General features: G+C 46.3%; 1 protein-coding gene across 1 annotated transcript in view; it reads left to right on the top strand.

Annotated features, from left to right (window-relative positions):
• LOC132568957 (trifunctional purine biosynthetic protein adenosine-3-like) overlaps positions 1-23,207 on the top strand; it is a 68,232-nt gene extending 45,025 nt beyond the window's left edge. Inside the window, exons 15-22 of the mRNA XM_060235137.1 lie at positions 13,292-13,543; positions 13,882-14,034; positions 18,738-18,941; positions 19,818-19,967; positions 21,191-21,321; positions 21,978-22,119; positions 22,351-22,466; positions 23,012-23,207. Of these exons, the coding sequence (XP_060091120.1) occupies positions 13,292-13,543; positions 13,882-14,034; positions 18,738-18,941; positions 19,818-19,967; positions 21,191-21,321; positions 21,978-22,119; positions 22,351-22,466; positions 23,012-23,194 (1,331 nt within the window). The 3' untranslated portion in view covers positions 23,195-23,207. The remainder of the gene's footprint in view (positions 1-13,291; positions 13,544-13,881; positions 14,035-18,737; positions 18,942-19,817; positions 19,968-21,190; positions 21,322-21,977; positions 22,120-22,350; positions 22,467-23,011) is intronic.
• The last annotated feature ends 3,193 nt before the right edge of the window (positions 23,208-26,400 follow it).

The raw sequence follows: 26,400 nt of genomic DNA, 5'->3' as shown, positions 1-26,400 counted from the left end.
AGTTTCCGAAAAGCTCCGGATCCACTCCGGATCCACTCAGCGGAGTTTGCTGTGGGAAATCCATCCACGCCGGATCGACTGCTTTGTGGGCGTCACCCTCCCCCTTTTCCGTCCTCCCACCCCATCCACCCTCTTGGCCAATCATCACCCTTTCGCGGCGCTTCCCCGAAGTGCCGGCGCGTCCATTTTTTTTTTAAAAAAAGCATCTCAGTTTTGCGTAATAGCGATATTACGAAATAACAACCCCTCCCGGAATAGCCTCGTTTGCAGTTTTTTTTTGCAATGTTGCGCTGTCTCTCCGCTGTTACACCATTTCAACAGTGGATGCATTAATGTTTTTTTATTTTTTTCTTACTTCACTAAACCGGTCATTACGAGTGATGTTTCGTTACTTCGTAGTTGCGTTACAAATAACACATTTCGGCGGATACGTGATTATTGATAATATGCATTATTATTGGTAGGGTGTTAGGTTTGCGAGACTCTGATGGGTGCTATGGCGAGGGTCTCGCGAGAATTGCGGACGATACATTATAGTTGAGGGTGTTGGGTCTCGCGAGAATTGCAGCTGCGGAGCTAGAATCAGGGAATCGCCCACATCATGCTGCCGATGCTAGTGGCCAATCATGAGGCGAGAAGCAGCTGTCGTCACAATTTGCAGGAGCCGAACAGAACACTGGGAGGAAGAAGGGACAGATATTGCTGGCCGCCATTGAGCATCTTACTCCCGCCACCGCACAGCAGGTCCGTTTAAGAGAAGCTTGACTTTTATCTTTTATCGCAATAGCGATACTTCGTACCAACGAAACTACAAAACGTAAGTGGTTGGCCGGTGATAGGGAGCCATGGGGAAAACCTTAATGAAACCGCCCCTAGATGAAGGGAGACGTTGGTGTTTGGCACTTATTATACCCGCGACACTCCTCCGCCTTCTGCCTCCCTCCCCCCCCCCCCCCCCCGCTTGCGTGGTACTGTTGATTTCTCTGCATTGCTATAGGTTCAAGCGGCGTGAACCCAAGCAGTGCGTTGCAGGAACAGGAACACAGCCAGGTTTTTACTGATGGACATCCAGGCGAGGAGTCATTTCGGGGTAAGTGCGGCCTGCAGTGCTTCTGATAAGTCTTATGTGGAATGTGAAAGCTTTCAGTGGAACTTAGATGCATTGCCCAGCTTACAATTGCTGAGCCATTGACCCTGCGTTTCCTGCTTCATGTATGAGCAGAACTGCCCCTGAAGACATGTTATAGCACAGATTTTTAAGGTAAGCATGGGCTTTGCGGCACTAGCCATGGAGAGGGATGAGTGTGGTGTCAATTTCAATTCCAGGTGACTTTGAGGAGGAAGAAGGGTGCTTTATCCAGAGGGGAGGACCTGGAAAGCCGTCTGGATCATGAAGATGCGATGGAGTGCTTTGACCGAATGCTAGCTTCTGAAGAACGCTGGTTCACTTTGCGGGGAGAGCGTGACACAGGCTTGGTAAAGAATTTCGAGCAGGCCTCAAGGTAGACTGTGGATGTTATGAGGGCAGCTGTTGATATGCTAGGCAGCATTGCCCAAATTTTTAGGGAAGGTCGGGCACAGGGAAGGGTGGGTGAGGCACCAGCCACTGCAACATCTCCTCCATATGCAGCATCTCCAACTCAGGTCGTGATCAGAGAGCTTGGACTGCAGTACTACAGCTTTACCACTTTGTGCCACGGGGCTCCTCTAGTATCTCTGGTATTTTATGGCACAATGGCCTGGCCTGACGAAGTGATATTTGTGTCAGATCCAGCCCTCATTCCAAATGACTTTGTCACCTCTGGCCTAAGATAAGTGTTTGTCAGGTGCTAAAGACTGCTAGTGTGAGGGAGTTCACCACCTAGGCAGCTGATTCGACTGCTGAAATGGTGACCCATTAGGGTTTTCAAGGGAAGAGCCATTCATAGGTAGTTTCCCCTTGCCTGCCTGTGTCACCACCCTGGTATTCCTTGCTGGTCTCCCATCCAAACACTAACTAGGGCTGAGCCCTGCTTAGCTTCTGAGATGGAACATCAGGCTAGCCTGAGCTGCCCAGATCAGGGTGGAAACCTAAAAAGTGTGTGTGTGGCGGAAATCCTCAGAATGTGTCAGAAGTCCTGATTTTTTGAACTGCACGGATGTCCTTTAGAAATTAAATATCGTGTTTTTTAAAAGTCTATTAGCTTGGAACCATAGGGCTCAGTACGAAATAAGGCATAGTGGGTTTTGGATAAGGCTTTTTCTTCCTCCCTTCCCCCGAATTCTTTTTCTGCACTTGCTATAGTTGCTTCACTTGCCAAGTCCTTTTTCCACACATAAGTGACTTTTGCTTTAATCAGGGAGGCCACCTGTCTTTCAAGAAGATCCCTAATAAAGTCTGAATGTAAACCATTTGAACCCTTCACAAGCCAAGATATCAGCTTCTCCTTGAACCCACCCAAAATACATTGGGAAACCAATTTATAAATAAATTGGCAGCTTCACCTAAAATGTGACTGCAGCGAAACTCATGGGCCACTGCCTTCAGATATAGCTTGCCCGGTTTTGGCAGAGCCTGCTGTCTCCTGCACCCTGCTCAAGTGGCAGTGTTGCGGCTTCCCGTAGGGGCAAGATGATGTTATTTCATTGATTACATGTTGTGCATGTTGTTATTGATGATGTTATAATAAAGTTATGTTTTGCAAAGGTCCCAGCTCGGTGTTTAGGTAAAGAAAAACGATATCTTCAGGTTTCAAGATTAACAATGATTTATTACAAATGACAAACTTATATACAACTTTAAACATATATACAACTTCATTCCTCCAACCCCCCACCCCTGGGCCGCTCCTGCCTCCGGACATGCCGCTCCAGGGCGTCGATCCGGCGTGTGAAGGCGCTCACTGGAATTTAGAAAAGAAGCAAGTAAGTGCAACGCCCTCAGTAATGTACGCACAGCAGTCCATCACTCACAAGAACCACCCATCATGCAAAATAGTGAGCACTCACACGCTGAGCGGCAGAGGGCCTCCAGCCGGGCGATGGCCTCCAGCGGTGCCTCCGGTGCTGGGCGCCGCTCGAGGGCCTCGATTCTTTGGGTCAGGGACTCAATCTCCGCCGCTGCTGGCCGCCGTTCGAGGGCCTCGACCCGTTGGGTGAGGGCCTCCATTTCTGGCGCTGATGTGCGCCGCTCGATGGCCTCGATCCGGCTAATCAGGGCCTCGAGACGGGCAACGGTAACCTGTGCTTGCTGCACCGGCTCCTCCACCACTGAAATGCAAGCACACCATGCATGCACGTTAGAAAATTATAGGCATGTGTGCATTGTATAGCACATACAATGCACACATAGCATGTGTGCATTGTATAGGCATGTGTCCATTGTATAGCAACATTAGTTCGCAGTGCCCTGAGAGGCAGCTCAGCAAACCCACCTGCCTCTCTGGCCGGATCACCGCCCTCCTCCCGCGGGACTTCTGGGCTCACACCGCCTAAGATTTGCAAAAGTAATCATTAATTTTTTTTTCTGAACGCCCTGCGCACATCGCTTTTTAATGCCTCTAATGTGCAGTAACCCAGAGGTGGCTGCTTTGTCAGGTAATGTACCTTCTTGCTCCTCAGTACCCTGCTGCTCATCCTCCTCTCCCCCCAAGGCTGAGCCTGGCCGCTCTGCCTCGCCTCGTGGCCCTAGAGACAGGTAGTTAGTGCACTCCTGTACTCATCTGACAGGGCGGCTAACAAGGGCTGCAACATCATATTTATTAGAAACTTGCATGCCATGCCTATTGATTTCTATCTGCGGCTCAGCTCAGCGAACTCACCGGCCTCCTCAGCGCCTCCCGCCTCCTCAGCGCCTCCCGCCTCCTCAGCGCCTCCGGCCTGCTGGGCTGCTGGGCTCACACCGCCTAAGATTTGCAAAAGTAATCATTATGTTATTATCTTGAACCCCCTGCGCACATGGCTTATTGATGCGTTTACTGCGCAGTAACCAAGAGGCGGCCGCTTTGTCAGGTAATGTACCTTCTTGCTCCTCCGCACCCTGGTCCTCCTCTCCCTCCGATGGTGGGCCTGGCCGCTCAGCCGCGCCTCGTGGACAGGTGTCAACTAGAAAAAAACCAAACAATGAAACTCATACATGCAAGTGGTGTGAATGAAAGCACACATCATATGTGAAAAATGCACTGTAACCTGCAGGTAATATGTACTGGATCAGGACGGCACATCAGGAAATAGAATGGGGTGGGGGCGGGGTGTTGGATCCACTTAAGGAGGTTTCTGTGATCACCCATGCCCCCACCCCCCTATTCCACCAGGAATGCTCAGCAGAGCATAGGAAGGTTTGGGTGTTTGATCCACTTAAGGAGGTTTCTGTGATCACCGAAGCCCCCACCCCCCTATTCCACCAGGAATGCTCAGCAGAGCATAGGAAGGTTTGGGTGTTTGATCCACTTAAGGAGGTTTCTGTGATCACCGAAGCCCCCACCCCCCTATTCCACCAGGAATGCTCAGCAGAGCATAGGAAGGTTTGGGTGTTTGATCCACTTAAGGAGGTTTCTGTGATCACCGAAGCCCCCACCCCCCTATTCCACCAGGAATGCTCAGCAGAGCATAGGAAGGTTTGGGTGTTTGATCCACTTAAGGAGGTTTCTGTGATCACCAATGCCCCCCCCCCCCATTCCACCAGGAATGCTCAGCAGAGCATAGGAAGGTTTGGGTGTTTGATCCACTTAAGGAGGTTTCTGTGATCACCAATGCCCCCCCCCCCCCATTCCACCAGGAATGCTCAGCAGAGCATAGGAAGGTTTGGGTGTTTGATCCACTTAAGGAGGTTTCTGTGACCACCCATGGCCACCCCACATTACAGTAATAAGGCAGTAATAAAGAAGGGAGGGGTGTGTGTGGCGTTTTTGTGTTGTGTGTGTGTGTGGTGTTACTCACAATCATGATGACGGTCCTCCCAACGGGGCCGCCCCGCCAACTCCCAAAGACGCACCATGGCGTCATGGTAAGGCGTCCTGCCTGACGCCCTGGGGATACCGCCCCAAGCTTCAAGGCTAGCCATGAAGCTGCAGCGGAGGCGTTTGATTTTTGACCGGCACTGCGCGGCAGTCCGGTCAAACCCCCTCCGCTGCAGCCTCCGGGCTATCGCCGCATAGATGTGGCTTGTGTTGAGGTGGGTGCTGGACATTACATCGGCCGCGTGCCCGCTCCTCTCAACAATATCGAGCATAGCCAGCACCTCCTCCCGCTGCCAGAACGTCCCTCTCCTTCCCCTGGCTGCCATTTCGAACTAACGCTCTTTCGATGTTGCGAAATAGCAGCCTTCCCTTTCTGATTTGATTTATCCAATCATGTGGAAGGCATATCCTGATTGACAAGGCAAAAACAGACCCAGGCCAGAAACACGTGTCAGAAACCCATGGTGCACCAAAAAACTACCCCCCCCCACAACCACCACCAAAGTAAATGAACGCGGTGCAGTTTATAATGCTCAAAACTTTATTCGCTGTAACGGGAAGCAGCCTAAGTAAACGCAGGCATAATGATAAGAAATATGTAGTATTACTGGGTGGAAGTATCTACTCCGGAACCACTAAGCGGAGTTTGCTGTTGGAAATCCATCCACGCCGGATCGAATGCTTTGTGGGCGTCACCCTCTCCCTTTCCGTCCTTCCACCACATCCACCCGCTTGGCCAATCATCACCCTTCCGCGGCGCTTCCCCGGAGTGCCGGCGCGACCTTTCTTTTTTTTTTAAAACTTAACAGTTTTGCGTAGTTTCGAACTAACGCTCTTTCGATGTTGCGAAATAGCAGCCTTCCCTTTCTGATTTGATTTATCCAATCATGTGGAAGGCATATCCTGATTGACAAGGCAAAAACAGACCCAGGCCAGAAACACGTGTCAGAAACCCATGGTGCACCAAAAAACTACCCCCCCCCACAACCACCACCAAAGTAAATGAACGCGGTGCAGTTTATAATGCTCAAAACTTTATTCGCTGTAACGGGAAGCAGCCTAAGTAAACGCAGGCATAATGATAAGAAATATGTAGTATTACTGGGTGGAAGTATCTACTCCGGAACCACTAAGCGGAGTTTGCTGTTGGAAATCCATCCACGCCGGATCGAATGCTTTGTGGGCGTCACCCTCTCCCTTTCCGTCCTTCCACCACATCCACCCGCTTGGCCAATCATCACCCTTCCGCGGCGCTTCCCCGGAGTGCCGGCGCGACCTTTCTTTTTTTTTTAAAACTTAACAGTTTTGCGTAGTAGCGATATTTCGAAATTAACAAGGGGGAAAAAAAAAACCCCTCCTGGAATAGTTCCCCCCCCCTTCTCCAGTATACATTATACATTATGGTCGATACATTATGGTTGATAGCATGTTTGGTCTCGCGAGAAATTCATGGGTGTTGTGGCGAGGGTCTCGCGAGAATTGCGACCGCTGAATGAGGATCAGGGAATCGCCCACATCACTGTCAATTAGCCAATGCTTGGAGGCTGCAAATGCTAGTGGCCAATCATGAGGCGAGTGGCAGCTATCGTCACAGCTTGTATGAGCCGAACAGGACACTGGGAGGAAGAAGGGACAGATTTGGCTGGCCGGCATTGATCAGCTTACTGCCTCCACCGCACAGCAGCTCCGTGCAATGGTGTCCAGCGGCAGGGCAATGGGGGCTCGTGGAGTTTCTTGGCGGGAGGCAGAAACAGAAGCCTTGTTGTCCATTTGGGTTGAGGATAAGATCCAGAATGCGCTGGCCTCTAACCGCAAAAACACCTATGTCTACGAGGCTATATCTAAGGCCATGCATGCCATGGGACACAAGAGGTCGGCGCTTGAGTGCCGAACGAAGACCAAGGGCTTGCGCGCGGACTACAGGAGATGCGTTAGCCACAATGCAAAGACTGGAGTATCCCCAGTTTACTGCGCTCACTTTGACGTGCTGCACCGCATCCTTAAGGATGATAAGTCCGCGCGTCCCCCCGACATGAGGAGAAGCTGGACGGCGAAGTATTACAAGGCAAACAAGGAAAACTTGCCGCTTCTGGGATCAGATAACATCGTTTCCGCTGACCTCCAAACAATCAACGCCGATGATCTCCGCACGCACACCACTGTGTCACCTCCAGGTGAGTATCAGGGCGATGCAGTGCCCCTGAGCCCTGTACTTTTCTGTGTATGGGGTTCCGTTCTCGCCCCTAAGGAAACCCACGCAGAGGATTCCTCAGTATATATGTGGGTCGCTGTGGGTTCGCCGGTGATTGGGAGGCATGGGGGAAACCTTAATGGAACTTCCCCTAGATGAAGGGAGACGTGGATGCTTGCCTCACTGTACTGTGCACTTATTAGACTCGCAATACTTCTGTGCCTTCTGCGTTAACACTGCTGATTTTCCTGCATTCCTATAGGCTCAATCATCCTGACCACAAGCGATGCGTCGCAGGAGCAGGAACAGAGCCAGGAATTTAGTGCTCAACAACCAGCAGAGGAGTCCTTGCCGGGGGGTAAGTGCCTCTGATTAGTCTTCTGTTGAATGTGAAAGCTTTCAGTGGGACTCGGAATTACTGCCCAGCTTACAATTGCTGACACTGATGCTGCTCCTGAACACATGTTATAGTGAAGAACTTTACGGTAGGCAGGGCTTTTCAGCACTTTGCACGTTAAGGAATGAGTGTTGTATCAATTTCAGGTTGCTTTGAGGAGGGAGAAGGGTGCAGTATTCAAACCGGAGAATCTGGGGATGCTGTCCTCTCGGAGCAGGAAACAGAGGAAGGAGGTATGTTTCGGGGATTTCTGCGTAAACTGCAGCAGCGGTGCCAATGCCTGCAGCACAGTAGTGCAGCTTGTAACATAGCTGAAACAATGGGTGCACTGCCAGAGTTCTCCAGGTAATGTACTCCTTCCATCCTTCTTCTTTCAGATGCTTCAGGAGATCATCTGCCGGTGTCATCAGCACAGCAAAGAAAGGAAGAGAGTGCGCAGAACGAAGCTCAACGTCAGCGAAGGGTTGCCTTGCTTAATAATGTGGCTAAGGAGATGATGATTCAAACCCGTCGGGATCACGAAGACACAATGGAGCGGTTGGACCGTATGCTTGAAGCTGAAGAACGCAGGTTCTCAGTGCAGGGGGAGCGTGATACACAGAACAGGGAGGCTTTTGAAAAGGCAACAAGGGAGACTGTGGATGTTATGAAGGCAGCGGTTGATATGCTAGGCAGCATTGCCCAAATTTTTAGGGAAGGTCGGGGACAGGGAAGGGTGGGTGAGATACCAGCCACTGCAACATCGCCACCATATGCAGCATCTACACCATCCGTCACACGTAGGCAGCTGCACCTGGATTGTGACTGCAGCTATAATCGGGGCACTCTGCCGTCAGATATGGAGTACCCAGTTTTGGCAGAGGAATCTATGCCTGAAAGTCAGCCACTCCTCTCTGTGCCTGAGAGTCACAACCCCACGTCTGTGCCTGATACTCAGACCCTACCGTCTGTCCCTGAAAGTCAGAGCGTCCTGGCTCCTGCACCCTGCTCCAGTGGCAGTGTTGCGGCCTCACGTAGGGGCAAGAAACGATCCTGCACAGGGAAGCAGAGGATGTATTTTGAGCCCTGAAAGCACTCCCTTTGGAACATCTGATGATAACTCCATTGGATTATTGTTAGGCTGCCCCTAAGGTGCACTGCTGTCTATGACAGATGCTTCTTATGTTGCTGTTTTCCAGCAATGTCCCATTCATGGGTACCAGAACCAATGCCCATCAAGGGAAGGTGTGAGTTGCAGGCATTGTTTACATGTTGTGCATGTTGTTATTCATGATGTTTTTTCATTGGTTATACCTGTTTATATGATGTTATTTCATTGTTCACATGCTGTGCATGATGTCATTTATGATGTTATTTCAGTGTTTATGCCTGCACAGGCAGTGTGCTCCTAGCTATTGCTTTGTTCCTCTGATGTTTACGCACTTTTATTAAAGTTATGTTTGCACTTCTCCCTGTTCAGTGTCTAGGTAAAGGAAAACGACACCTTAAGGTTTCAAAAGTAACAATAATTTATTTGAACAAACAACACATTTAAGAGAATGAAACTTTATTCCCCAACACCCCCACCCCTCCCAGCACCCCCACCCCTGCTTTGTCAGGCAATGCACCTTATTCCCTCAGGCCAACCAGCTGAGGACCCTCATCATCCTCTTCCACCAGGGGTGGGCCTGGCTGCTCTACCGCGCCTCCTGGACGGTTGTCGACTGCGGTTGGATATAGAAAAGAAAAAAGTAATTAGACTCATGTGAATGAAAGCACACAGCAGCTGTGAGAAATGCACTGGAATCTGCAGTGCCACTTATTGGACCAGTAATATCATAACAGGGGAGGGTGGCTGGTGGGGGGATCCGCAGAAACACCATGCATTACAGCTCTTTTCTTAGCAATAGCATAAGAAAATGTAAATTTCTTGAGCCTTCTCCTTTATGGTTGTAGGATTGCATATTACATCTAATAGGGGAGGGCTGCAACCACACCTGGATCAATAGCGCTTTTATAACAAACTGCCCATGATCTGTGCGTGTGAGAAAGAAGATATTATATGAACTGCCTGAAGTAGCGCCATTGTTGTGCATCTGATTGTTCAACTCTTTTAATATTGCCTCTTTACTGCCTATGTTATGCTGTTAGCTGCCTCGAGTCTGTATGGAATGGGCAGGATATAAGTATAATGTAAATAAATACATACAACTTCAAATTTTATTTGATTTAACATATTTATAAAAAAATTTCCCAGTAGCTAGAATGTTCAACAGCAAATTAAAATACAAACAATAATAATGAAAATATAAACAAAGCACAAAAAAGCCATAGAACATTTTAAGTGATTTATTTATTTAGTATCCAAATAGTTCCTGATAAGAATGGTTTTACACCAGCAGGGCTTATCAGAACTGGGATGGGTGGGTGTGGGTGGTAGTCTGTGCACAGACCTGGTGCCTCCCCCTGGCACACATCCCACCAGTAAGGCATATCAGAAACTAGAAGGGTGAGGGTGGGTGAATGAAAATATAAACAAAGCACAAAAAAGGCATAGAACATTTTAAGTGATTTATTTATTTAGTATCCAAGTAGTTCCTGATAAGAATGGTTTTACACCAGCAGGGCTTATCAGAACTGGGATGGGTGGGTGTGGGTGGTAGTCTGTGCACAGACCTGGTGCCTCCCCCTGGCACACATCCCACCAGTAAGGCATATCAGAAACTAGAAGGGTGAGGGTGGGTGGGGAAATTGTACTGTACTGCCATAAAGCAGTAATAAAGAAGGAAGGGGTCGCTGCCAGAAAGTGCAAAATCAAAATTCATCCATCCAATCATGGGGAAGGCATTTTATGATCGGCAAGGCAAAAACAGAGCCAGCCCAGGAGCACGTGTAGGACCACCGGTGCACCGAAATATTGCCCCCCCCCCCAACCGCAACCAAAGTAAATGAACACTATGCAGTTTATAATGCCCAAAGCTTTATTCGCTGAAACGGGAAGCAGTATAAACAAACGCAGGTATAACGTTAAGGCGATTATACATATAACGGTTGAAACAGCGTAACTTCGCAGCACCGGAAAAGCAGTCTTTCATTCAAGGGCAGCGGCAGCGAGAGCCATGGGGGACGGAAAGCCGAAGAATCATCTCCTTTGATAAATATATTCTGCGACAGCATCCCGCACAGCCCTCCCACTCTCTAACTGCCTCCTGTTTATAACCCTGAAGTCTGGTTCTTCTTGGTCTGGGAGGAGTGTTATCTCCTTATCTGGAATGTCCAGGTTGACCGCATGTCCCTTTCCCTCACAAATATTGTGCAGAGTCACAGATGCGGTCACGATGGAGAAAATACTCCGGTACTGCGCGTTCATTCGCGTTAGCAGGACACGCCAGCGAGCCTTAAGCCTCCCGAAAGCACGCTCCACCACGTTCCTGGCCCTGGCGTGTTTCTTGTTAAAGTGCTTCTGCACGGGCCCGACGGGTGTCCTGTACGGGGTCATCAGCCACGGTCTAAGGGGGTATGCTCCGTCGCCCAATACAAGCGCAGGTATGGTTACATTTCCCAAAGTCACCGTGGGGTTCCCCGGAACCCAGAGCCCTGCATCATTGCCAGAGCAGAGATGGCTGTTCGCGAGAACAAAGGCATCGTTGGTCTTTCCGCTGTGGCCGAACTCTGCATCCACGAAGCGTCCTGTGTGATCAACCGTGCCTTGGAGGATCATGGAGCAGAACATCTTCCGGTTGCAGAACTCCTCCGATTTGCCCCCAGGCGCCCGTATCGGGATGTGCGATCCATCCAGAGCAGCCACCGTATGCGGCATACCGAGCTTACCGAAACCGTCCATAATCTGTAGAGAAATGGAGCACAATGGATCAGGGATATTTCAACTTCCACTGTATTAGCAATAGAGAATCACATCAGGGTCAGATATATCGATGTTACGTTATAACGCAAAACTAGGGAAAAGAAAAAAAAATACACACCGTTCCGATGTCGTCACCGAGGCACACGACCTTTGAGAACAAACGTTTCTCGATGGCTTCGCAGATCTCCATCACAATCCCATGGACGGTGGTAACGCCGATCCCGAACTGCGCACCGACTTCCCGATAGGCGCTTCCGGTAGCGAGGTACCACAGCGCTACCGCGAGCCGCTTCTCAGGGTGGACCGGAGACCTCATCCTTGTGGTTTGCCTTTCCAGCTTGTCCTTCAAAGCGGCATAAATCTCCATAAAGGTCCCTCTGGTCATCCGGAAGTTATCCAGCCATTGCTCGTCGCCCCAGTACACAAGCACAAAGTTCTCCCACCAGCCGAGTTCACGGGGGAACACCCAATACCTGGGCGCGAACCGGATACCGGCAAGGTAGTGCCATCTACGTTGCTGGCGGCGACTGCCACCTCTAATCAGCCGAAGCCGGTCAGACTTCCTAGAGGCGGCCAGAGGTTTCGGTGATCCAAGTCCATGAGCGAGGAGTCTTTCTCCGGCGCGGAGCACTTGGCGCGCGGCGTAGATACACAAAATCAGAATATCCACTGCTGAATAAAGCAGCGCCATAGTCTCGTCATCAGGATTCTCCATTGTGAATGCTTCTGACGATACGAGGCAGTGTGGAGGACGCCGCTGCGGCCAGTATTAAAACAGAACCATCACGTGATTGTTTGCCCGCGAAAAAGGGGATTCTCTATCACGTTGTCGCGTTGTTACGTTGTTACGTTGTTGCGTTGTTACGTAATTACGCAACTAGAATGACGTCTAAAAAAAAATGATTGACAGGGCATCGACTCCAGTCGATGCCACTGGGAAAACGCCGGTGGGAAAACGATTTGAGCCGGCGCTTCAGGGAGGGCGACTCCGCAAAGAGTCACTAGTGGGAAAACGAAAAAAGTGATCCGGAGATAATTGCGCCGGGGAATAAGGGGAGCAAACGCTAAGTGGGAAAACGGCCTTAGTGGTGGGAGTGCAAAATCCAGACAGTTAGATCTGAACATGGGAGGCAGGACCTGGTCTTGGGTAATATAGGTTAGCTAAGAGCATCTCATGGATTTCTGTATACATCTCATGGATGTCTGGTAAGTAGGATTGCCAGCTTTCAGGTGGAGAGTGAAAAACTAGGCAAAGCCTCTGTGTAGGAAAAAAGATTATACCAAGAAGTCTATATCAGACCCATACACAAAGAAGGAAGTGTATATGAGTTTGATACAAATTTCTTGGTATAATTTTTTTTCCTACATCGAGGCTTTGCCTGGTTTTTCACTTTCTTCCATGTTTTCCACTCATGTTGCCATAGTTTCCAGGTGCAGCCTAGAGTTCTCCCAAAATTACAACTGATCTCTAGACTGCTGGAGAAAATGGCAGCTTCAGCAGGCAGACTTTATGATATTCCATAGGTTCTAGGTGATATCTGTCCCTAAATTTTCTCCTCTGTAGGCACTGCACTCAAATCTCCAGGATTTTCTCAACCTGGAGTTGGCAGCCCTATTGGTAGATGCTCTGTGTAGCCCTTGGGAACACCTCACTGTCACAGAGCATTTAGCTTCTCTTTCTAAGTTGTCCTCCCAGTATCATACATGATCAGTTTCTATTAGTTTCTGTACTGTCAGACATTAGGATTGTCAGACGTAGCCTATTTCATATTTTAAGGCATATGGGTAATTTCTGTGTTTATAATTGAACAAAAATATTAATCTTAGCAATTTTAAACATATTTGTATGAAAACAAGATCCATTGAATTAGTATTCATTCTTAGAAGTAGGATATGGATTGTTACCTTTTTCACTTTCACAGGAAGAGGCACAAATGAAATGGTTGGCATGTATTCACCTGGCGAGTACAACCTCGTTGGCTTTGCAGTTGGTGCTGTACAACAAGGAATGAAGTTTCCTCAGCAGGAGAGAATTGTTGATGGAGATGTCCTAATTGGAATTGCTTCTTCTGGTCTTCATACTCAAGGATTCAGCCTTGTGAGGAAAATTATTTTAACATCCTCCCTACACTATTTCTCTCCAGTTTCTGGTGGCTGTGGTGCCCAGACTTTAGGTATAAAGACATTTTTATTTTTTTTACATTCATGGAAAAGAATACTAATTAGCACATTTTCAAAATTAAAACTTCATTTTCCTGCTTGTGTTTTAAATTTATGGCCTTCATTCTCCTGTCTGGTTTTAAATGTATGGGCTATTTCTTAACTTTTTACGTCTTTATTTTAATTTCTGTCACATATATTGAAATGTTGATATGTGCTTAGTATCATCCATGTTGTTTCTCAAATAAGCAGAAGACATTTTGTGTCAAGGAAGGAATCTTGCCCTAATTTCTGTAAGGTTTAACTAACAATTTTATCTCCTGTTTAAGTTAACTTACTCATACATTTACAGGAAAGCAGTTGCTAACCCCTTCCAAAATCTATAGCAAAGTCCTGTTGCCTGTACTTCGGTCAGGAAATGTAAAAGCCTTCATCCATATTGCTGAAGGAGGACTGCTGGGAAGATTTCCCCAAATCCTTTCTGAACGATTTAGTGTAATTCTGGGTAAGCAGAAAAAAAATAATGTATATTACTTACATACTGTTAGGCCCAGTTTTTGTAGTCAGAAGTTAATAAAATAATTGTGAAAACTGATTTTCAAGACTTGAGGAGCCAGTGAGTTGGATGTGATATACCTTCTGTTTGCAACTGTTGTTTGTAGTGACATGCACTGAAAGGATGTAGCGGGCAAGCCCTCCCTCCCAGTTCCATAGTCTATCAGCAGTTCTAACCATCACTCACCACCTGCTTTGTAAGACTTTAAACAGGACAGAGGAACAGTGTGTAAAATAGCGTTGTGCACACAGTGGGAGGGAGAATTTTTCCCCTTTCATTTTCACTCCTCTGTTTTAGTGTTTAGTTCTACTAGAAGGCAGGAATGAGAGGATAGACCAAGCCCTAGTCTCTATTGGGAATTACCAGGAATACTGAAGTGTTCCACTGAGAGATGTAACTATAATTTCCTTTATACCATCCAAGATAGATATCCCTTCTGGCCTAGCTTTTTCATAACGAAGGCAAGAGGAATAGTTTAGAGGTTGAGCTCAGCTATAGAAACGAAGTATTCTCAGGAGAGTGGAAGTAATATCCCATTTGAAGTTTTAATTGGTGAGAAACATCAGCAGTCCTAAGGTGAAGATTGTCAAAATTGAGTTGTCCTTGGGTGCTGAGGAATGTCAATCTTTAAGGGCTTCTTTTCTCTGCTTCTGAATTCACCACTAAGAAACAGGATTACCAAAAGGCTGGGGCTGAAACTGTCCATAGAAATAGGACAACTTAACTTGCCCTGACCTGGATAGTCCAGGCAAGCCCGATTTCATCAGATCTCAGAAGATAAGCAGGATTTACTCTGATTAGTGTTTGGATCTGAGACTTCCTTGAAATACCAAGTTGGAAGAACCGGTGCAAGCCAGCCACCTCTCTGAATATCCTCCAGGGGATATTCAGGGGTCAGTCACCAAAGATTGCAATGGAAGCAGTGCCATGGTCGGATCACTTTGCCCTCAAGGCTCGTGTGGATATGCCACCCCAAACCTGTTTAGGCGGAGAGCATATTTTGGCTCGCCCGCGGAGCCTGATGGACCCGGAACGGTTCCTGACGGCTCTGCGGGATACCTGGCCCACGGGCGATTCCCTGGAGGCTCTGGTTGAGTCCTGGAACGATGGACTCTCCGGGGCTATCGAGGAGATCGCGCCTAGGCGTCCTCTGCGCCCCCGCCTCAAACCGTCTCCTTGGTTTAACCAGGAATTGCGGCAATTGAAGCGGGACCTCAGACGACTAGAGAGGCTATGGCGGCGTACTCGAGACGAAGTGACCCGAACATCTTATAGAGATAGTTTGAAGACCTATGAGATGGCAATCAAATCCGCAAAGAAGACATACTTTGCGGCTAAGATTGCGTCCGCAACTTCACGCCCGGCACAATTGTTTGAAGTAATTCGAGATTTGACTACTCTGCCCCAGGGCAGACCAAATTCTAGTGAATTGGAAATAGGCTGTGAGGCTTTTGTGAACTACTTTGCGGACAAGATCGCATCACTCCGTCTCGACCTCCCCGTCAACTTTGAGACAGTTAACACAACCGAGGCCCCAAGCACGTCTTCGGTTTATACCCTGGACTGTTTCAGCCCCCTCAGCCTGGAGGAAGTCGACAGGATCCTCTCATCTGCCCGCCCAACAACTTGTAAACTGGACCCATGCCCTTCCTGGCTTATTAAATCTTGCCAGGGGGATCTCAGATATCCTATACGGGATATCATAAACAGATCCCTAACGGAAGGGCTTTTCCCAGCGCCACTTAAAGAGGCTGTGGTCCGCCCCCTCCTAAAAAAACCATCTCTAGACCCGGCCCAATTGGCACACTATAGGCCGGTCTCAAACTTGCCCTTCTTGGGCAAACTTATTGAGAGGGCAGTGGCGAGGCAGTTGCAGACTTTCCTGGAGGACGCTTCCGTCCTTGACCCACTTCAGTCCGGCTTTCGCCCGGGTCATGGGACGGAGACGGTGTTGGTTGCCCTGGTGGATGACCTCCAAAGGCATCTGGATCGGGGTGGCTCGGCGGTACTGATGTTGTTGGACCTATCGGCGGCGTTCGATACGGTCGACCATCAGTTGCTGACTTGCCGCCTCGCCGACGCGGGGATCCAGGGGCTAGCCTTGCAGTGGCTTTCCTCTTTCCTTGAAGGTCGGGGACAAAGGGTCGCGATTGGGGGGGAGCTATCCCAGAGGCGTTCACTTAATTGTGGGGTGCCCCAGGGAGCGGTTCTCTCCCCGATGCTGTTTAACATCTATATGCGACCTCTTGCCCAGATTGCCCGGAGGTACGGGCTGGGGTGCCACCAGTATGCTGATGACACCCAGCTCTATCTACTTATGGATGGCCGACCGGTCTGCGCCCCAGAGAACCTAGATCAGGCATTACAGGCCGTGGCTGAGTGGCTCAGACTGAGTGGACTGACACTGAATCCTGCGAAGACAGAGGTCCTTTGTTTGGGCCGTCGGGGGCTGGAGGGGGAAATCCCCCTGCCAACTTTTGACGGTGTACCGCTGAGGCCGGCGGACAGGGTCAAAAGCCTTGGGGTGCTATTGGAGCCGTCCCTAAAGATGGAGGCTCAGATAGCGGCCACTGCCAAGTCTGCGTTTTTTCATCTTAGACGGGCAAGGCAGTTGGCCCCCTTCCTGGACCCCGACGACCTAGCAACAGTGATCCACGCTACGGTCACCTCGAGGTTGGATTACTGCAATGCCCTCTACATGGGGCTGCCCCTGTGCCGGACCCGGAAATTGCAGCTGGTGCAGAATGCCGCGGCCCGGCTGTTATTGGGCCTCCCAAGATGGGGACACATTTGGCCGGGTCTTCGGGCTCTGCACTGGCTTCCAATAACATACCGGGTCCGGTACAAGGTGCTGGTCATTACCTTTAAAGCCCTATATGGCCTGGGACCTGCCTACCTGAGGGACCGTCTCTCCCCACACGTTCCCCAGAGAGTACTGAGGTCCGGCACCCAAAATCTCCTTAATATCCCCGGGCCCAAGGAAGTGCGTCTCAAGACAACTCGAGACAGGGCCTTTTCTACAATGGCCCCTATGTGGTGGAACCAGCTACCGGAAGAGGTGAGGGCCCTGCGGGATCTTACTCAGTTCCGCAGGGCCTGTAAGACGACCCTCTTCCGGTTAGCTTACGCCTGACTGGACTAATGTAGCTCTCTAGATATCTGTGATCACCGTATAGTTAATACTAGTTTTAAGGTTTTTAAGGTTTTTAGGTTTTTAAATGTTTGATTTAAATGTAACTATCTTATTCCGATTTTATTGTTTTATTGTTTGTTGTAAGCCGCCCTGAGCCACTCGTGGGAAGGGCGGGATATAAATCCCGGAATAAATAAATAAATAAAGATCACCATGACTTCTAGGTGCACACACACAAATACAAAAATACGAAAAGAGAGAGAGAGAGAGAGAGAAATAGGACAACTTGTCTGGTCACTTGGGTTTAGGGTTGCTAGGTCCGTCTCAAGAAATATCCGGTGACTTTGGGGTGGAGCCAGGAGCAAGGTTGTGGCAAGCATGATTGAACTCCGAAGGAGTTGTGGGCATCCCATTTAAAGGAACTGTGCACCTTTTAAATGCCTTCTCTCCATTGGAAATAATGGAGGATAGGGGCACCTTCTTGTGGGGCTCATAGAATTGGACCCCCTGATCCAATTTTTTTAAAAAACTTGGGTTGCTTTTTTAGGAGAGGCACCAAATACTATGCCGAACATTTGGTGCCTCTACCTCAAAACACACACACACACACACACACACTGAGCCCCAGATATCCATGGACCAATTCTCCATTATACCCTATGAGAATTGATCTCCATAGGTTATAATGGAGTTCCCAGTGGACATCTCCACCTCCCTTCCTGATAACCCTGAGGCAGGGGGAGGGCTTCCAAACTAGGGGATCTCCTGCCCACAACTGGGGATTGGCAACCCTACTCAGGTTTTCCTGTGGTGAACTAGACCACTCACAGTCAATTCAGAGTACCACTAGAGTCAGAGCTGTGGCATGTTCTGGAGTCAACTGAATATTCAGTCTGTATATGACGACTGCTGTTGTAACCCAATTTCTGACTTCTTATCCTGTTCTGGTCTATTAGAATATTCCTGTTTCCATTGAACCCTCTTTGAGCCCTGCCTGGTGTGTGCATCACATTTTCCCCTGCTAGAAACTCCTATCCTATAGCTGAATGCAAGGACACTGGGAGTTGTAACAATTTCTGTGAAGGCTGATTGTGAACTAATCCATTCCTAGAAGCGGGGCTTCTCAGTTTCTTCACCAAGTCCCAGGATATGACAGGAAAGACCAGTGAGGTAGTTGTGTTAGTCTGTTGTAGCAAAACAAAACAAAAGTCCAGTTGTACCTTAAAGACCATCATTTATTCCAGTATGAGTTTTTGTGAGAAAGAGGATACTTCTTCAGATAGAAGGGGGGGGAAGACTAGGACACTCTTGTAAGAGGAAGTTCTTCTTTTATTTATGTATTTGGGTATTTGTCTCTCAAGTGTGGATTATTTTTTTTCTGGATTATATCCAGCATTCTTCATGAGAGGTGGTGCAGAAAGAATGAACCCATGCGAAGGCTGTCATAGGGAAAGCACTGTCTAATCTGCATTGGCTGCAGAAGCCTAGTATTGTCATCTCCAAATTCAATTATTTTCAGATGCTCATAGTTGGAAGATTCCTAACATCTTTTCTTGGCTGCAAGAAGAGGGCAGCCTTTCAGAAAGGGAGATGGCTCAAATGTTCAACTGTGGGATTGGTGCTGTGTTGGTGGTTCAGAAGGAGCTGGCCAGAAAAGTTTTGAAGGAAGTACAAAAACATGAAGAGGCCTGGTTGATCGGGAAAGTAATACGCCGTCTTGCAGGTTACTGAATTTCCTAAGCAGAAATTAGAACAATTTTACATATCTAACAATGACTTTCATTTGCTTTGAATTACTTTTATTGCATTTGTACATTTGTACTACTTAATTTGTGTAGATTTAGGAGAAATCTGTAACATTGTAAAGATTGCATTGTTTAAATTAATAAACACTTTGTTGAAATGTTCTCAGGCCTTGGAAAGGTATTAATGGCATTCATGGTATTCCAGGGCAAATGTGCTTCCAGTGTTCAGCTTGATTGCTATGGAGAATACAAGCTTAGATTTAACTGCTGCTGGGAAAGTGAATATTTGCGTACTTAAGGACTATCATGGCCTGAGACAAGATAGTGCTTATTCCCACATAAAACACTTTCTCCTCCTCACCATGTGCTTTTGTTCATGAAATACACAGAACGGTTTTCTGTATCAGTGAAGTAAATATGTGCACACCATCACAATGTGTGTTTATTTTCTATTTGGGTATCATAAAAAAAGGCCATTGCCTTTCCCTGTCATTTACACTTTCCCCCCAGCAAGCTGGGTACTAATTTTACCAACCTCGGAAGGATGGAAGGCTGAGTCAACCTGAGCTGGCTACCTGAAACCAGCTTCCGCTGGGGATCGAACTCAGGTCGTGTGCAGAGGGCTCCGACTGCAGTACTATATCCAGGGGCTAAATGCAAAGTAGGGAAATGTAGATAAAAGGCAAAAAACTTCGGGGGTTACTTGCTGCCACTGTTTTTCTGGTATAGCAGAGGAGTCAGAGGTTTCCGTCAGAAGTTATAAGCAAATTTTCAAGACTTCTGAATTTAAATCTAAATGCTTTAGCTGCTATATTTTAACCATATTCACCTGACTACCTTACATTGCTTTAAAGGGTGTCCTCAGGTAGAAATCAAGAATCTACTTGAAGTGCTGCTGCAAAATAGATCCCCATTTCTGCAAACAGTTTCTGATAGGAACAGTCTTTTCCGGGCCACTGGCACAAAAAGAAAAGTGAATGTAGCTGTTCTTATCTCTGGAACAGGTAAGCCAACAATTTTATTACAGGCTAAAATCATTTGCCGTACTTATTGCCCTATGATCTGAGTATTTCCTTTGTTTTGCTTTCAGCAATCTGCTCCTCAAATTCTCTTTTGCTTACTGTATTGTAAACTTTCCTTTGTTTTGCCAGAAACTGTGCTCCGCTATGTTCACCCCATTTGGGTAAACCTTCTCCTTCTTAAAGGAAGCCTTTCTGCCTTTAACGGTTTCCTTAACTTGGCTTTTTAAACACACTCATACGTTAAGAATTCGTGATAACTTTTCTAACCTGAGACATGCATTCTATCTAGTCTTCTTTATTAATGTGCTTCTAAATAGGTTCTGCCCTGACCTGGATAGCCCACTTTGGTAAGATCTTGGAAACTAAACAGGGTTGGCTTTCACCGTGATTTGGATGGGAGACCACCAAGGAGTATCAGGGTTGCAATAGAGGTAGTTTACCACTGTCTGTCTCTTGCCTTGAAAACCCCACCAGGAGTCACCATAAATCAGATGTGATTTGATGTCGAAAAAGAAAGAAAAAGCTTCTAAGCATCTGGTGTGGTGGTGGTGGTGGTGGTTGTATCTTGATATTTCCTTCTAACTTCCTTCTGACTATAGATCAAGGTAGATAGTTTTTCCTTCTGACTAGTTCCTCATTTTTGTAATGTTTGCTTTTTGAAAAACAAATGTGACTGTTTTGGACTTTGGGGGCAATTTTCTTTTAATATGAATACTAGATTTAATCATATTGTATTCACTATTCCCTATCAGTGCACCAACATCTACATTTCACACTGTGACTGCATTCACACTGCACTAGATAATATGTTTTGCAACTGGATTTTTACTGTGTAAGAATACCATAAATCCGGTTGCAAAACACATTATTTAGTGCAGTGTGAATGAACTCTGGGTCTTCTTGAGCCCCACTCAGTCACACTTCTTCAAATTTACTTATCACACACCATTACTCAAATCACTATGTGATCATGTTTAGCTCTGACAGTCTCAACAATATATCATTGACATGGATTATGGGCCCAAGTTATGTGAATAAAGTGGATGTTACAGCACATGGAATGTAAAAGGCTGACAAGGCAGGTGAGGTTTTTAGTAGAGATGTTTTAAGCTTATGCTTTATAGGCCTCTGATTTTCTGTACCTCGGGATACAAATCCTTTGTGTATATTACAAATGAACTATTTTAATTTATTTTAAATTTGAGGTACAAGCCTTGCAGCACTTCTCACATACTCAAAAGAGCCAGCAAGCTGTGCACAAGTCGTACTGGTAATTGCCAACAGATCTGGAGTGGAAGAACTGAAGACTGCAAGCCGGGCTGGCATCCCTACCCGAGTAGGAACATTCTGTTAATTCAACTTATAAAAAAACCCAGCGCCTGTGCTGTTGAGATAAAGCAGAGAAAGCCTTTGCTTGGAACATTTTTCTTCCATTGCATTAACATTGTTGTACCTGGTTATTTAGTTATGATCTAAATATGAGACAGTATCTGTCAGTTAACGTCACCTTTACGCAAGAACATTTTGGGCTGGTTTCACCTATATTCCAATTAACCAAGGAGGATATGATTGGCTCTGCTACCAAAAGGAAAAATAGAGAACTCAAATAAAATATTGTTAGTGTTGCCCATCATTTTGACAGGTTACATGTATGTAGAGAAAGCACCTGTAGATTGCAGAGACTGGGACAGGCATACAATACTCAGCCATGAGGCGTACTGCATGCCCTGGAAGTCCCTATGAGTGGACCTCTTACTATATACACCTCGTTGATGGCAGCAAATAATGAAGTGAGAATGGCTTCCAAATGTCTATCTCTGACTGCTGGAAGAGCTTAATAAAACTTAAGATACTGATTTGCCAGGGAAAGTATGTTTTTTTCTGTTTATTAAGTGATTATTTTGTTTTTTGTTCATTCTGTTGTTTTGGATGCTGATGATTTGGAAGGAGATAAGTGGTTTTTATATTTCAACATTCACCTTAATTTTTTAGGTAATTGACCACAAACTGTATGGAAGCCGATCAGAATGCGATAGCACAATAGACAGTGTCCTTGAAGAGTTCTCCATTGAGTTGATCTGTTTGGCAGGATTTGTGCGAGTGTTGAGTAGCAACTTCCTTAAAAAATGGAATGGTAAGTAACTGGAATGGATTACTAGTATAGTGAGTACTCAGAAGGGATTATAGCTTCTCACAAGCTAACAGCATCTATTTGGCAGTGTCTTCCGAAACCAGGATCCTACAATTGGCTAGACTCAGTTCATACATTGATTTTTCAACTTGGGAGCTGTCTTCCTGGGCAATAGTTTCTCTGTATATATCCATCCTCTTTTGCATTTGTAAACAGGGTTTATATTTATTGCAGGGAAAATTTTGAGTGCCTATCCATCACTTTCACCATTAACCAAAGGCAGCAATGTCCACCGACAAGCACTTCCAGCTGCAGACAAAGTTGCTGGCTGTACAGTGCATTTTGTACTTGTAAGTATGTTTCTGTGTAGGCAAAAACTGTTCTGAATATGCACAAATATCCTGATGATTCTATTCAAAAGCAGTGTGTCATATCAGGCCGCTGTGTATAGTAGTTGCATTCATAACACAAAGTTTTGGCAGAGTTCAAACCATGGAATATTGAAATGCCTGTGCCTCATGTTGTGCAAAGGAGTCTTCTTCTTTGTTCCTGGCAACAGATCCTTGTTTGCCATCCTCAGTCCATTTCAGATTCCTAGGTGTCATCAGAATATTAATCTGTGACTCATTTAACCTCATTCTTAAGCAAATGTCCTTACTCATCAGTTGCTATCCTGCCTCTTACCCCAGCTGTACTGTACTCTAAAACTGCCCTCAAGTCACCACTGCAGCCCTTTGGAACCATCCTCCTGCTCTTCATGTTATAAGTGGATCTCTGCTAATCTCTTCATGGCCCAATTTCCAGTCCCCCTGCAAACACCCTGCTTCTGTTTCCCTACTGCTCTTTACATGGTTCACTCATTATTATTTCATTAATTTCCTTCTCTTTCTTTCAGGAGGACTTTAGTCTTGAAGCGGTAATTGTACAAGAGCCTGCCTCTGTGAAAGCAGAGGACTCAGAGGAGATTGGGTCAGAAGAGGTCAAAGAAGCAGAAAGCCGAGCATTTCCTGTTGCTCTGCAGCTAGTTGCCAGTGGAATGGTGCAACTAGGTGCTGATGGCAAAACCTGCTGGAAGTGAGAAAGTTGGCTGCTAATCCAATGAAATAGTTGTTCTTCCTCTCACACTCTCCAGCGGCAACTACAGTATCACAATGGATACCAAATGCAGCAGTAGCAGTAGTCTAGTCTGTATGCAGAATTCTGGTTTTGATCTGTAATTTACTCCAGCACCTATTTACAGTGCAATTGCAAGCACAGTTACAAGTCCACTGAACTCAATGGGCCTAGGATGGTGTGACTACTTTGGATTGTACTGTTAGGCTTCCGTTAGTTTCCATTGCTAAAAATCATAGCATCGGAACCAAAATTCGTTACCTTAGAACAGGGTGATGGGAAATATCGCTCATGGACACAATATGGAGACCTTGTCCTTTTACTTACCATCATTTAGTTTTCATCAGCCTACATTATGCTTTACGTGGTATTTTTAACTTAGTTTTGCTGACTTCAGAGCCACGGTGTGCACAGCCTGTGCCATTGTTGGCATCACAGCACTAGCCTAGTAACAAGAATTGGGGAGGTGGATGGAGATGAACCCTCAGCAGCAGAGAAAATGTGAACTATCCTGCAAAGCTGGATAGGCTTTGTGCCTTCCACCAGGGGTGGAACATGAGAAGGAGGATATCACAACAGGTTACCTGCCCAAGCTTTATGCATGTTTGCCATTCCCTCACAAGACTACCTTCTTATTCTCTCTGGCAACTCAGTGTGTGTGTACAATATGTGATATCTAAACATGGGTCTGAGATACTGTCATGTTAAATATGGCTGTTTAAGATCAGCTTGTAGTGGAAATGTAGTATCGGACCTAAATTCAAAACAAGCACATGCATACATTGTTACCTTGGACTATGTTTACTGTCCAAAGAGTTAAATCCCTGATAGGTGTGAGATAAAGCAAGGAAGAGCGCCTGAAGAATCCAGGCTGCTCTCCATGTTTCTGCACCTTTCATCAGAGGACAAAAATATGCAGTCATCAGCTTGGAGAAGCTGGGCACCAGTGATCAGAAGCAGTAAGCAAGGGAGTACAGTTGAAATTGGGCTTGTTCATGTCAGCTACAGGCATTGATTTAGACTCTCTGTCGATCTACATTCCTAGTGTCTATTTTTTTCCCTTCCAGCTGACATTTTGTAAGCATTCTTGTACTGTATAGTGAATGTGCTTCAAATGCATGTAGAGAAAGAAAAAATACTTGTATCAGACTCTCTTCATCTGCCCTTCATGTGGAAAAGGGAAACCTTCAGCAGGTAATAGATTTGTAGCAATGTTTATTTTGCTTGATATTAGTCTCATGCTAGAATCTCCAGGCTAGCTAGTGAATACAATTTATTATCAGTGGAATGACTTTTGTCTGCTGCTTTTTAAAAATTAAACTACCCTACTTAATATTGTTTCATCTGCTCCTAATTACTGTATGACAATTCAATCTAATCAAGAACAGCCTTGGTAATATTTGGTGTTATTAACCATTACACCATGTTTCTCCTTATAGCTTGTAAATGCAATGCAATTCATTTCCTCTTCAGATTCTGCAGTCATGTGTTTATTTAAAACAACTTAAACTAGACCTTTTGGCAGTGGTTTTCCATGTTTTCTACAGCAGATCTGAATCTCCTCCTAAGTAACTTCCAACATGAAATTTGCTGATCACTTAACATATGGTGCTATCTGTACTGTCAAGATTCACATACATGTTGCAGAAGCCTGACTAATACTTTTCCCACTCTGACTATTTTGTTCTAGTAATTCTCATTATCCAAAGAGTTCAATACAATCAAGTTCTTCAAGAGTACATCATCAATATATCCAATCTCAACATGGCTCCATCTGTGCATAAGATTGGAGACTGGTGTTATGAACAGACAAGACAAATTTTTCTACCAATTTGAAAAAAGCCCCAGGTTTCCAGAAAAATCTGAAATCAAAACAAAACACTGGGGAGTTAACCCCCCAAATAATAGCAGCACCTGTAAATTAATGCCTTCTGCAGTGGCCATTCTGGGGGCTGCTAGGCAATGATGACAATATTGCCTTTAAGCCTTGGCTTCTGTCATTAAAAGGCAGGGCCATTTCCAGCCCTGTTTGGCTTTTGAGGGAGGGGCTAGGCCCTGCAGCAAACACTGGCAGGCCTGGCTGCTTGCTCTTATTCAACACCAGCCACTGCAGGAAAGCCAGCATAGTGTTATAGTTTCATCTGGCAGACCCTGCTTTGAATTCTCACTCTGCTATGGAAGCTCACTGGGTAACCTTGACCCAGTTATACACTCATAGTATAACCTACCTCAGAGGTTTGTTGTGAGGATAAAATGGAGGACAGGAGAAAATCGTTAAATTGCTTTGGGTTCCCACTGGGGAGAAAGATGTGATATAAATAAATATAGCTGAAGAGGGAGGAGATAAGAGTTAGTTTGGCTAGGGAGTAGGATGGACAGAAGCAAGCAGGTAAAGAGGAGAGAATATGGGGGTCACCAGGAGGAGCAAAAGAGGAAATAGTAGAGGAAGAGAGACTAGGGAAGATGTTGTTGTGGTTCCTCCCACTTGTTAAAGCCAAATACAAAGCTTTTAATCCAGTCCATAAAATTGCTGTATTCACTTTGTGTTTTTTGCTGTGTTACACATTTACTTAATTAAACTGCCCTTATAAAATTATTTAGCAGGCACAGTGGTCCTGGGGTATAGATATCTCTCCCACCAAAAAGGACTTATGCAGCAATCCTAAGCAGGTCTACTCAGAACCAAGTCCTATGTAATTCAGTGGGGCTTACTGCCAGGAAACTGGCTTTAGGATTGAAGCCTTGGTTATACAGTTGAATGGAAGAAGCACAGCACTAGTAAAAGGATAGGTAAACAAAGCTGCTGCCCTTACTGATTGAAATGGGTAAGACTACTGACTGCCTGGCAGAGTGTGTATCTAACCTCAGGTTAGCTGCTATATTGTTTTCCCATGACAACTCTCTCTTAATGTGACAAAAAATCTGGCTGAAATCCAAGTACAACAAGCAAGCCTTGTGAGTGAGGGAGTGAGTGTGTATGACCTTGTGAGTCAGTTTAAGGCTGCCGTTTATAACCTGATTCTCAAAACCAGAAGCCTGCTGGCTTGTTTTAGACACGTGCTGTCAATTTTGCTATCTGCCAGTCTCTCCTGAACACATGTTTTGTAGACACAAGAACACTTTGCAGGTAACTTTCAACAGTTGCAAGGAAAAAAATATCATCATCTAGAA

The sequence above is a fragment of the Heteronotia binoei genome, chromosome 3 (genome assembly GCF_032191835.1).
Source record: "Heteronotia binoei isolate CCM8104 ecotype False Entrance Well chromosome 3, APGP_CSIRO_Hbin_v1, whole genome shotgun sequence".
Lineage (NCBI taxonomy): Eukaryota > Metazoa > Chordata > Lepidosauria > Squamata > Gekkonidae > Heteronotia > Heteronotia binoei.
This window is presented reverse-complemented; position numbering and strand designations above follow the sequence as displayed.